Source organism: Balaenoptera ricei, chromosome 8 (genome assembly GCF_028023285.1).
Source record: "Balaenoptera ricei isolate mBalRic1 chromosome 8, mBalRic1.hap2, whole genome shotgun sequence".
Taxonomy (NCBI): Eukaryota; Metazoa; Chordata; class Mammalia; order Artiodactyla; family Balaenopteridae; genus Balaenoptera; species Balaenoptera ricei.
This window is the reverse complement of record NC_082646.1, coordinates 35,893,771-35,907,709: the sequence shown is the minus strand read 5'-3', so window position 1 is coordinate 35,907,709 and position 13,939 is coordinate 35,893,771. Positions and strand designations below refer to the sequence as shown.

The 13,939-nt window shown below is 33.2% G+C and overlaps 1 protein-coding gene and 1 non-coding gene across 3 annotated transcripts in view; one reads left to right on the top strand and one right to left on the bottom strand.

Moving 5' to 3' along the window:
• Window positions 1-2,521, top strand: part of CNTN5 (contactin 5) — a 1,402,912-nt gene extending 1,400,391 nt beyond the window's left edge. For both annotated transcript variants that reach the window (XM_059930535.1, XM_059930534.1), the window contains one exon: window positions 891-2,521. In XM_059930535.1, coding sequence (XP_059786518.1) covers window positions 891-994 — 104 coding nt within the window. In that variant the 3' untranslated portion in view covers window positions 995-2,521. The remainder of the gene's footprint in view (window positions 1-890) is intronic.
• A 10,150-nt stretch (window positions 2,522-12,671) lies between these two features.
• On the bottom strand, window positions 12,672-12,776 carry LOC132371200 (U6 spliceosomal RNA). Its single transcript, XR_009504820.1, has one exon. It is a non-coding gene; the product is annotated as a U6 spliceosomal RNA (small nuclear RNA).
• Between the last annotated feature and the right edge of the window lie 1,163 nt (window positions 12,777-13,939).

The window sequence follows — 13,939 nt, the reverse complement described above, 5'->3', positions numbered from 1 at the left end:
ACCATCTGCAACACCAGGATAAATAATAGCACTTACTGCATAAGAATGCTGTGAGGATCAAATTAAATAACATGTATGAAGGGCTGTTGTACAGTACTTGGCATATAGTAAGCATTCATTAAATATCAATCATGATGATGATACTTCCAAAGACCTCTGGCTTGAAGAACCATTCCTGAAGTTAGGTCTAAGGGTGGTACTTAGTTTGTGAATTTATGGAGCTATCAAAACTACTTCAGACTAATACATTCAAATCAGTGAGTTTAATCAAGCAACCACCCTAATACATTAACTGCATACAATGCTTTTGTCTCAAGAAGGAAGAACTTCTCCTGGGTAGAGGTAAGATTAATGAAAGATGCCTCTTCTTTACCAAGTTTGGCATGAGAATCTATAATTTAAGCCTGCTCAATTGAAACAGTCAAATCAATCAAGGACCCATAAGTAAATTAAATAAATTAATATTTTATTATTAAATTTAAAATTTACTTAAAAAATAAATTATGAATTCTTGTTGCCACAAACTTTTGCTAATTATTTTTACTCCATTTCCCGAACTGTGCACTATAGAAATTATTTTATTTTCATACCTGGAATTTGGGATAATTTCCATCGGTGCATCATGTTGAAAATTATACTGAATCTCCTGATTAGGTGTATTTGTTCGACATGACACAGCCTTTTTAACACAATATTCCATATACACTTCTGCACTCCATATACCTTTTGAGAACCCCAGACAACATCTTGTTTCATAAGCACAAGGAATGCTGTCATCAGAAAGAGGATTGATGTTGCATTCATTTGTCTTAACATACCTAAAACAACTCTTTTCTAGCTCAGGCAAAACCAAAATAATTTTGTCCATATAATGTTTCTCTTTTCCACAGGTGGGAAAATCACTAGTGCTCAGTCAACCCTCCATACTCTCTCCATGTCCTCATCATCAGTAACGTTGCTTTTGGCATTGATGATTCCTTCAACCTCTTGGTGAAAACTACAGACTTAATTTGCTTTTCTTTGCTTTAGCTTGATAACAACAGTGAATAGAGTGTAATGTAAGTGGAGACCCAGGACCTTGAAATAAGCGTTAAAAACTTGGAACCACTCATGGTGCACTTACAGGAGGTTGGGGGGAATATTACTTATCCGTCAGGTTTCTCTTTGGTTTTTGTAAATGGAGAGGACAGCTATTGGTCCAATAAAAATATGCAGATTGTATGTAATAAATTTTTGTAAGCAAAGGTAATTTCTGTCAAATGTATTCTTTACTTTTTTAGTATGTTGGAATTTGATTTTATATCTGGTGACCCTGAGTGTGTGCCATCCATTTGTTAAGCAAGTGGTCTCTAGCAGATCTGTTTCAAACACAAATACAAAACTGAGAATGAAAAATTTGCTTAAGACTCCAAGTCTACTGTTTTTCATTTTTCCTTTGGCTGACTATTCCAATTGACAAAGCAGCAGGAGATATAAAAAAATACTTCAACTGCGTGGTCCATTATAGGATAAGTACACAAAAATTTTCTCGAAAAATATTGTATGATTGCATCGTGAAAAAACAAAATTTGTCAATATGCTATTCTATATGCATCCCTAGAGCAAGTTATTAGGATAGGGAATAAGCCATTTACATTAGTGCAAGGTAAATAGAAAGTGAGTCCAAATGAACTGAAGTGCTATTGTTTTTCATCAAGTACTATGTTATCTAGCTGCAAATATAGTAAATGTTTATTTTTAATAACAAAATATAAAGTCACAAAAAATATATATATGATCACTAAAAGCTGCAGATACTGACATGCTGCCAAGGGTGCTAACTTGAAAATGAAATGAATATGGGACAAAGCTTCCCCATTACCCCACCCACTGCCAAGAAAGGTGTTGAATTAGGCCCAAAGTTTTCTTCTAACTGCAAATAATTTTAAGGACAATAAAAATCTGTTCTGCAAGTAACTTTGCATAGAGATAGTCTATGGATTAAAATGGTTCAAGCATAAAAAATGTTGATTTTTTTTAAAGAGTTCCATGCATCACATGCCATTAATAAAATCTTGCCAACTATTAAAATAAAGAGAACCTCTTGGATAAATTGATTTTTTTTTAAATTAAGCAATGTGTGGAAACATGGCCTCAGTACAGGGGCTCAGCTAGTCCATCTAGCCATACACTGCTTAGGAGGTAATACCCATTTGCTCTTTGAGGACTCAACTTGAACCTAAGTGATCCTAGATAGTTGTTGGAAAGTGAGGTGAAAGTTTTCTATGTGATGATATTTTACAGATATTCTAACCAATATGAGAACGTGCCAGAGTTCACATTAGACCCAAGAAGATGCCTGAAGGGATAGTTATTGCAAAGTCATATGCCAAAAAATAGCCTGGAGAAACTACTGTTTTACAGGTGTTGTTAATATGAGAACAAAAGGTAGATTCTTTTCTTTTCCTTTATAAAATCTAAACTTGTTAATTCTATTCACATCTTTAACAGCAAGCAGAATGAAGCAGTATTGAGCTCAAACTGCCAGCTCTAGAGGTTAATCCTTGTAGAACCAGAAGAGAGATTGGAGTTTCTGTACTGAACATCCTCAGAGATTGGGTTCAGAGACACAGAACCACTGTTTGTGTTGGTTACTCATCCTCTTTGGGTGGGTGGTGGGGCGGATTATGCCCAAGACAACCCTAAACAAACAAGAAGTGATTTAGAAGACTATTTTGGTTAATAGATTATTGTAGTAAATTACCACGGATGGTGAATATCAAAGCCTGTGAATGATGACAACCAAGTGGCTTTCCTTGAGTACCTCCTTTGGAGTGGGAGAGGCTGGACTTTGCATATAGAGGGATGGTAACTGTTTAGCAGGCAAAATATGAGTTCCCCACAAGTATGGTATAGCTTGCAGGAGCAGATTGTGCATCTGAAAAAGATGCAGCAAGAATATTAAAGAATGGGCAATAACTTTTACTTCATATTTGTTGAATCAAATCATTTTCTTCGTTTTCCATGGTGTTTCATACTAGACTTAGTGGACTTTAAGAATTGAATTATTACTAAAACTCTTATAAAACAAAGCCCAATGAAATATAATGTCAATACACGGCAAGTTCAAATTAACCAATATTTCTGACTAGCTGATGGATGGTGTATATCTGACAGAATATTTAAATAGAGAATGTCTGATGTATTCTTACAGGAATCAGCGATACCGGATGTTTTTATGCAACATGCACAGAATATGTATTTTGCATCATAAACCTATTAAAAATGGGTTTTAAAATGTTTATGTACTTATGTATTACATACTTGTTACTTTGTAGAAAGCAGAACAGCATTCCTTATCAAGGTACATTATACTGAGTCAGCTTTTTCTTGGATGGAATAGTAACCACACAGTCTTAAATCACTAAACAGACTGTATTTTTATATAACGTCAGTTGAACTCTGAAGAAAAAAAGACTCCTCATAATTAAAAATTTCATGAAATTGAATGCCTTGCATACCCAAATGAAGGTACTGTGGACCCCATGTCAAACCGTTAAATATATTGTATGCAGTCTGTATATATACTATATATAATGGTATATACCATGTGGAAGGCACAGTCAGGTAATAGTTCTGTGTACTGTTCTTGTAACATTAGATCTTTTTAATAAATAATTCTCTTTTTATTGTCTTTTATCTTCTCTCCTGTCAACTACATGAGTAACGTTATTTTATGCAGACCACAATATGTTCATAATTATGGTAGTGTTTTCACACTGAAAATATCACTATGTTAGGACTCTGCATGTTGTTATCACCCTAGGTTCAAAAATCTTTATAGAGGTCCATGGTAGTTCCAACTTGAAAACTGGAAGCTATGTCAAAGAGTAAACCAGCAAAGAAGTAAGTACAAATGAGATAAATTCAGAGTTAAACTCATGTTTATTTATTCTCAAGAAGAATCCATTAAATGAGTTTTGTAAACAGTTTATTAAATACATACTTCTGCTTTTTCTAAGAGCAGTATATCCCAATCTATACCAGGTGCAATTCTCATAGACAGAGTTTTTGTGCCAGCACTTCTGTGTTTTCTTAGTACCATGTATACATCTCTATTATACCAGCAATCACATGATGTTACAATGATTTGTATATAAATGTTTCTTCTCCACTATCTAGGAGATCCTCCAAGGGAGGCTATATTATGTTCATCTTAGAATTTCTCTCACTAGTGCCGAGCATAATACCTAGCACATATCAAGTGAGCAATTGATTGGATTTAATTTCATGTTGGACTTTAAAATTTCCTTCAGAACAAGCTTCCAAAAGCCAGGGCCATCATCCAAATCACCTGGGAACCTAAGGCTCAGAGTCTGATTCAGTAGGTCAGAGACAAGGGAACTCTTATTTTCAAAATCTTCTCAAACACAAAATGATACAGCTCTATTGAAGGGAACTTGGCAATAACTAATAAAATTTTATATGGATTTACACTTTGACCTAGCAATCCCATGTCAAGGGATATATTCCTAAGGTAGACTACAAAAAATATGCAATTTTACGTGAATAAATAAGGTGCAGAACAGTGAGCATATGCTCCCTTTTGTGGAAGAAGTGGGAAAAATACAAACACATATTTGCTAATATTCTCTGAAAGAAATAATGGAAGAATAAACTAAAAACTAATAAAAATTGTTAGTTTCTAAGGAAGGGGAGAATTGGATGTGGGAACAAATAATGCAAGGAAGCTCTTTCTCAATGTACTTGTTTCATAGTTTTGAGTTTGGAACTATATAAATGTTTTACATTCATTTAAAAATCAAACAAAAAGGAAAAAACAAAGCAACCTCCAAAAAATAAGAATAAATGGAAAATTAACTATATATCAGTTAGGTGATTGAGAAGTTAAATTTTTTCTTTATAGAAGAATTATAACCACAAAGATAAGTATTTCAATTCAGTATTTTGACAGTATGGAACTGTCATGTCCCATGTCATGCCTCTAATGAGATGTACATACCAAGGACAAAACACACACACACACACACACACACACACACACATCTTAATCTACATTCATTGGTCTTCTTGTGAGTAATATAATTAGTATAATTGTTTTTGAAATAGCCAGTATGTACATTTAAATGTTAAAATTATTAAAAGAGTATACTTTCAGAATAAAAGAATAGAGATACATACATATATAAAATAAAACCTGTAATCTTTGACTTAGAAATATCAGTATGAATTCATGGTTTATTTAACATTTTTCTTAAAAATGCCTGTTTATTAGCTTTGTTTACTGTAAAGGTTTATAAGAAAAATGAACACCTGTAATGGACAAATAATACAAATAATGAATAAACAGTGCACAAATTGTGGTTTCCAAATTCCATTCACCACTAAAAGAAACGTTCTTGGGGAAATAGCTGATTTAAGGTCTCAGTAGGAATGTACAGGATGAGATTGGGACTCCTTATCGTGGTTATAAAGGCTATCGTTTAAGTGGAGGTTTAATCACATCCCATTAGAAAAGACAGGATAACTTGAGCTCATAAAGAACAATGACAGCAATGAATTGAAACGTGTATAATATCTAAAAATTTATTATTTCACACTAATAAATGCAAAATCATTGATTTTCTTTGCTGGATACAAGAATCATCATTCTGCGAATTGCTATAAAATAAAAAAGGGAAAGAATTTAAGTCTCTATTTTGCCTTTCCTATAGGGACTGTGTTTCAGGACAATCAAATAATTCATGAAGGATAGCTCTACTTTACAAAATAATCACAGTTAATAAATGTAAAAGGAGTCATAGAATTAAAAAATAACAAATACTTTACTCAGGCAATGATTATTAGTAGATGTTAAAACCATTAAGTAAAGTGCTGATGAAGAACATTTCAGTAGAAATACCAGTCTGCCTTCATCTGAACCCACTGATTTTTACATCATTGAAAGGAAGACACACAGACATTTAGTACATCCTGATATGATAGAATGAGATGTACACAGCACTACATCTTATTTCTTTTAATAAAAGAAACTTTTGTTCTTAGAAAAATATATATCATGCCACATTGTTGTGTTCTACTTTGTTTTCCAATATTTATGTAACAGTAATAATATTGAGTCATATCTTTATAAAATATATAGTGATTCATAAATATGCAAGAATAAATTTTTATATTCAAATACATTAAATGGATCAAAATAAAATTCACTGAATAGCTGGCTGTTCCCACCATAAAACTGAACTTCAGTTTTAATAAGCAAATTAATTACTCCTTATGTTGGCATTTCAACGTTATATAATAGAGGAGTAGCAATATCTTCTTGACCTGAATGTTAGAGTATAGTAAAAGAAGTTAGCAACCGAAGTTTTATCAGCATGTGATTCAGCTGTAGCATAACACAAGTATTCTGTGATGGCCAATTTCCTATTTTTATTGCTTCATCTATTTTCTAGTTTTGAATTAAAGCCATGACAGTTACCAGAAAAATGCTACCTGTGGCCAAACATCTGTGATTTCTGTGACATATTACATCAGTGATCTCTGTGGCATATTACATATTAACCTCTAACAAGAATGAATAACTACTTAAAAGACCATCACTACAATACTTTAGAAATATTCCAATGCTAAACATTATCTATGTGACAAAAACCGGCTCTCCAAAACCCATTTACCTCTCTCCCCAGGAATACAGCTAAACCTTATTTCCCAGCCTCTCTTTAAGTATGGTCAACTGAAGTTTCAGCAAATGGAAAGTAATGGAAGTTATGTGTGCTCTCTAGCAGTATCCTAACTCATACAGCTTAGGTTTTGCTTTCTAAGAATAACATCATTTTGCTGAAGCATGGATCTTTTCATAAGGTAAAAAAAATAAATATTGCTTAAAATTATATTTTAAAATTATCATGAGTTTCTATATCAAACGTACCATATGTATCTCTCCTGACTCCCTTGGCCTCACATACCTCCCAGCCCTAGGATGCTTGCTCCACCTGAGTTGCCACCCAACTGACTAACTCCCTTCGTGTCCACTCAGTTCCACTGCATGGGCCCAACAAACACCTTGACCTAAGGCACCAGGTACTACCATTTGTTTGCCACTCTCAGAGCTAGGCCAACCAAGCACACCTCTAAGATTCTGGTCCCTCTCACAACTCCTGTATGCAGATAAAATATCACAGTGCAGGACATAGAATCTGGCTTCCCAACTAGTTCCTAAAAGTTTCAGATGATGCAGAAAAGAAGAGCAAAAAACTAATTCCTAGGGATGAACATTGACCAATGGTAAATAAAAGAAAATGGAGCTAGACAGATGTACTTACTCCCTTCTTTTCTCTCTTATGGATGCTCCAAAGCATGATTTTTTTGTAAAGCCTTTCTGAAGACTCCCACATGGCCACACAGATGTGTTTGGCAAGGATATGTCTCCAGCAAAGCTTAGCGTAAAGCAAAAACCTTAGTAAACATTATCTTACCTTGCTTCTCACTCTTTCCTGCTTCACTTTCTATTTCCCTTACTCGTGCTGCCCTGAGATTGCATCAAAATCTATTTACTAAGGAACCTGGGCTGAGACAGTTTCTATTATCCATTAAAGGGAACCATGGCTGCTTGAAGAAATAGTTGATTTGAGGTTGGGGACAAAAGTTGTACAAAATAAGCCTGCATTGTCTAGTAGTTCCAGAAAACAATGGGGTCATGATAAATGGACACAGGATCCATCCTGAAAATGTTTCCAGTGGAACATGTTAAATAAATAAGATTTGGAAACACCATTTTGCAACCCCTAGTGAAATATTGATCCAGGCAGCATTTATCAATGGATGCTAAAACAAACCCTTGCAAGAACTGTTGATAAGGAATCTGACATCAGATAACCAACACATGAACCTACCAATTTATTTTAACATCATTAAATTGGGACAGTCTTTCATTGTTGGCCATTTGATGTGATGTAATATGAAATATATAATACTTCAATGAAGATTTCTTGATTAAAAAAAAAAAAAAAAACCTGATTCCTGAATGTAATCAACTTCCATATCTAAGTCGGTTGAAAAACACATAAGGAATAGAAAAAATCTGTTATATGAGACCATGAAAAAGTAATTGGTCAAATCTGGAATGCTGAACACTCTTGAGGTTAATAGTCATGTTTATTTGAGAGATCAATAACATGATGGGAAAGAAGGGAAGGAATGGGGGTTCCTTGTTAAATAAAACTTAAGAAATGGAATAAAATGCAAAGACATTGTTCAAATTATGATCCAAAAAAATCATTCATAATAAGTGATATTTGTTTAAAAACTAGGAACAACGTAATGTGGTCTAGATAGAATATGATATACTATTGATAATTTCTTTAGATATGACAATGTATTGTAGTTATTTTAGACAATTTTTTTGAAAAAGATATGACATAACACGATGGCAAGGATTTAAATTATTTATTTACTTATTTAAATTGCGATATAGTTGATATATAATATTATGTTAGTTTCATCACATTTGCATACATTATAGAATGATCACCACAATAAGTCTGTCCCATCTGTTCCTATACAGTTATTATAATATTGCTGACCATATACCTTATGCTATATACTACAACCCCATGACTTATTTATTATATAGTTGAGGTTTGTATCACTTCATCCTCTTCACCTATTTCACCCCCCCACAAACTCTCCCTTCTGGCTACCACAAATTTGTTCTCTGCATCTATGAGTCTATTTTTGTTTCATTTTGTTTGTTGGTTTGTTTTGTTTTTATAATTGCATATATGAGATTGTGTCGTATTTGTCTTTCTTGGTCTGACTTATTTCACTTAGCATAACATCCTCTAGATTTATCCACATTGTCACAAATGGCAACATTTCATTTTTTATGACTGAGTAATATTCCATTGTGTAAATATACTACATCTTCTTTTTCCATTTGTCTATTGATGAACATTTAGGTAGTTTCCATACCTTGGCTATTGTAAACAATGCTGCAATACACATTAGAGAGCATACACCTTTTAAAATTAGTGTTTTTGTTATTTTGGGTAAACGTCCAGAAGTAAAGTTAATGAATTATATGGCAGTTCTATTTTTAAATATTTTAGGAACATCCATACTGTCTTCCATTATGGCTGCACCAACTTATAATCTCACAAACAGCACACAAGTGTTCCCTTTTCTCCACAACCTCACCAATACTTATTACTTGCCATCTTTTAGATGATGTCTATTCTGAAAGGTGTAAGGTGGTACTTCATCGTGGTTTTGATTTGCGTTTCCCTTGTGATTAATAATGTTTAGCATCTTTTTATGTGTCTGTTGGCCATCTGTATATTTTCTTTAGAAAAATGTCTATTCAGATACTCTCTCCATTTTTTTAATCATGCTGTTTGTTCTTTTGATGTTGAGTTGTATGAGTTATTTGTATATTTTTTTATATTAACACCTCATCAGATGTACTGTTTGTAAATATATTCTCCCATTCAGTAGGTGGCATTTTTGTTTGGTTTATAGCTTCTTTCACTGTGTAAAAACTTTTTAGATTGATGCAGTCCTTTGTTAATTTTGCTTTTGTTTTCTTTGCTGGAGAAGACATATCCAAAAAAACTATTGCTAAGACTGATGTCAAAGATATTTCAAGAATATTTGTGGTTTCAGGTCTTACACTTGTCTTTAATCCATTTTGAGTTTATTATTGTATATGTCCTGAGAAAGCAGTACAGTTTGATTCTTTTCCATGTAGCTGTCCAGTTTTCACAACACCATTTATTGAAGAGGTTGTCTTTTCCCATTGTATATTCTTGCCTCCTTTGTCATAGATTAATTGCCCATATGTGCATCAATTTATTTCTGTGGTCCCTATTTTGTTCCATTGACCTGTTTGTCTATTTTTGTGCCAGTAAAATACTCTTTTTGTTACTATAGATTTGTAGTATACTTTGAAATCAGAGAGCATAATACCCCTAACTTTTTCTTCTTTCTCAAGATTGCTTTGGCTATCAGGGTATTTTGTGTTTCCATACAAATTTTAGAATTATTTGTTCTACTTCTGTGAAAAATGTCACTGATATTTTGATAGAGATTACATTGAATCTGTAGATTGCCTTGAGTTTTATAGTCATTTTAAAATTATTAATTATATCAGTCATGAGCATGGTATATCTTTCTATTTGTTTGTATAATTTTCAATTTCTTCCATCAATATCTTATAGTTCTCCAAGTATCAGTCTTTTACCTCCTTGGTTAGATTTACTCCTAAGCATTTTATTCTCATTGATGCAATGTAAATGGGATTGTTTTCTTAATTTCTTTTCCTGATAGTTCTTTGTTAGTGTATAGAAACTCGACAGATTTTGCTAAATTAATCTTGCATCTTGTAACTTTACTAAATTAATTTATTAGTTCTAATAGTTTTTTGGTGGTATCTTTAGAATTTTCTACATATAGTATCATGTCATCTGCAAACAGTGACAGTTTTACTTCTTCCTTTCCAAATTGAATTCCTTTTATTTCTTTTTCTTGTCTGATTGCTGTGCCTTCCAAAACTATGTTGAATAATAAAAGAGGTGAAAGTGGGCATCCTTGTCTTGTTCCTGACCTTAGAGGAAATACTTTTAGCTTTTCACCATTGATGAAGATGTTGGTTATAGGTCTTTCATATATGGCATTTATTATGTTGAAGTGTATACCCTTATACCCACTCTGTTGAGAGATTTTATCATAAATATATGTTGAATTTTGCCACAAGCCTTTTCTGCATCTATTGAGATGATCACATGATTTTTATTCTTCAGTTTGTTAGCTTGGTGTATCACACTGAATGATTTGTGGACATTGAACCATCCTTAAATCACTAGGATAAATCCAAATTAATCATGGTGTATGATCTTTTTAATGTATTGTTGAATCTGTTCACTAATATTTTGTTGAGGATTTCTGCATCTGTGTTCATCACTGATATTGGCCTGTAATTTTCTTGTTTTGTGGTGTCTTTCTCTGGTTTTTGCATCAGAGTGACGCTGGACTGTTAGAATGAATTCAAAGGCATTTTTCTTCTTCAATTTTGGAATACTTTAAAGAGTGTTAACTCTTCTTTAAATGTTTGGTAGAATTCAACTGTGAACATGTCTGGTCCTCCACTTTTGTTTATTGAGAGATTTTTACATTATTATTATTGATTGAATTTAATCAGTGATACTTGATCTGTTTATATATTTTCTATTTCTTCCTGATTCACTCTTGGGAGAATGTATGTTTCCAGAAATGTATCCTTTTCTTCTAGGTTGTCCATTTTAAAAGCATATAATTACTGACAGTAATCTTTTATGATCCTTCATATTTCTGTGCTGTTGGTTGTAACTTATCCTCTTTTATTCTGAAATTATATATTTGGGCCCTCTCTCTTTTTTCTTGATAAGTCTGGCTAAAGGTTTAATTTTATTTATCTTTCAAAAAACTAGCTCCTACTTTCATTGATCTTTTCTATTTCTTTTAGTCTTTATTTCATTTTTTCTACAGTAATCTTTTATGATCCTTCATATTTCTGTGCTGTTGGTTGTAACTTATCCTCTTTTATTCTGAAATTATATATTTGGGCCCTCTCTCTTTTTTCTTGATAAGTCTGGCTAAAGGTTTAATTTTATTTATCTTTCAAAAAACTAGCTCCTACTTTCATTGATCTTTTCTATTTCTTTTAGTCTTTATTTCATTTTTTCTACTCTAATCTTTATGATTTTTTTTCCTTCTACTACATTTGGGTTTTTTATTCTCCTTTATCTAGTCCCTTTAGATGTAAGGTTAGGTTGTTTATTTGAGATTTTTCTTATTTCCTGAGGTAAGCTTGAATTGCTACAAAATTCCCTCTTAGAACTGCTTTTGCTGACTCCCATAGGTTTTGAATCGTGTTTTCATTTTCATTTGTCTCCAGGTATTTTCTTATTTCCTCACTGATTTTTGTGGTAGTATTAAACAAGCATATTGTGTAGTCTCCACTTGTTTTACAGGTTTTTTCTTGTTGTTGATTTCTAGTCTCATAGAGTTGTAGTCAGAAAAGATACTTGATATTATTTCAATTGTCTTAAATTTACTGAGACTTATTTTGTGGCTTAGCATGTTATCTATCCTAGAGAATGTTCCATGGGCACTGAGAAAAGTGTGTATTCTGCTGCTTTTGGATAAAATGTTCTATATATATCTATTAAATTCATCTGATCTAATGTGTCATTAAAGGCCAGTGTTTCCTTGTTGATTTTCTCTGTAGATGATCTATCCACTGATGTAAGTGGGGTATTAAAGTCCCCTACTACCATTGTATTATTGTCAATATCTCCCTTTATGTCTGTCCATATTGTTTTATGTATTTAAGTGTTTGTATGCATAGATATTTACAAGTGTTACATCCTCTTTTTGGATTGATCCCTTTATCATTACATAATGCCCTTCTTTGTCTCTTGTTACAGTCTTTGTTTTAAAGTCTATTTTGTCTGATATAAGTATCACTACCCAGTTTTATTTCATTTCCATTCGCATGGAACACCTTTTTCCATCCTCTCACTTTAAGTTTGTGAGTGTCTTTAGATCTGAAGTGAGTCTCTTGTAAGCAGCATATAGATCAGTCATTTATTTAAATCCATTCAGCCACTCTCTGTTTTTTTGTTTTTGTTTTTTTAAATATGGAATGCTTCACGAACCCATGTGTCATCCTGGTGCAGGGGCCACGCTAATCTTCTCTGTATCACTCCAACCCCAGTACATGCACTGCCGAAGCGAGCACCACTCTCTGTTTTTTGATTGGAGAATTTAGTCCATTTACATTTAAAGTAATTATTCACAGGCATGTATTTATTGCCATTTTGTTAAGTGTTTCAGTCTTTTTGTGTTCTTTTTTGTTCTTTTCTTCTTTTGCTCTCTTTCCTTGTGATTTGATAACTGTCCTTAGTGTTATGTTTGGATTCCTTTCTCTTCTTTGTGCATATATCTAACATAAGGGTTTTTTAAATAAATTTATTTATTTATTTATATTTAGTTGTGTTGGATCTTCATTGCTGCGCCCAGCTTTTCTCTATTTGTGGTGAGCGGGGACTACTCTTCACTTTGGTGCATGGGTTTCTCATTGCAGTGGATTCTCTTGTTGTGGAGCATGGGCTCTAGGCATGCCGGCTTCAGTAGTTGTGGCACATGTGCTCAGTAGTTGTGGCTTGCAGGCTCTAGAGTGCAGGCTCAGTAGTTGTGACACACAGGCTTAGTTGCTCCATGGCATGTGGGACCTTCCCAGGCCAGGGCTCAAACCTGTGTCCCCTGCATTGACAGGCAGTTGCTTAACAACTGTGCCACCAGGGAAGTCCCATAAGTTTTTGTTATGTGGTTACTATGAGGTTCACATATAACAACTTATATCTATATATGGTTATATTAAGAAGACAATCACTTGACTTCAAACAACCCTGTATTCTTAACAACCCCCCAACATTTAATGTTTTTGACATCACATTTTACCTCTTTTTTTTGTTCATATCCTTTAGCTACTTTTGTCTCTTAACCTTCTTACTAGCATTATAAGTGGTTGATCTACTTATAATCTATAAGTAGATCTAAACCTTTTATCTATACCTTACTGTATATTTGCCTTAATGAACGAGATTTTCCTTTCATAATTTTGATATTTCTAGCTGTGGTCTGTTCTTTCTCACTTAGAGAAGTCCTTTTAACATCTCTTGTAAAGTTGGTTTAGTGGTTCTGAACTCTTTCTTTTGCTTGTCTGTAAATCTCATTATCTCTCCTTCAAATACAAATGATAGCCTTGCTGGCTAGAGTATTCTTTGCTGTAGGTTTTTTTCTTTCATTACTTTAAATATATTATGCCACTCCTTTTTGGTTTGTAAATGTTAGTGCTGAAAAGTCAGCTGATATGCTTATAGGAATTTCTTTGCACATA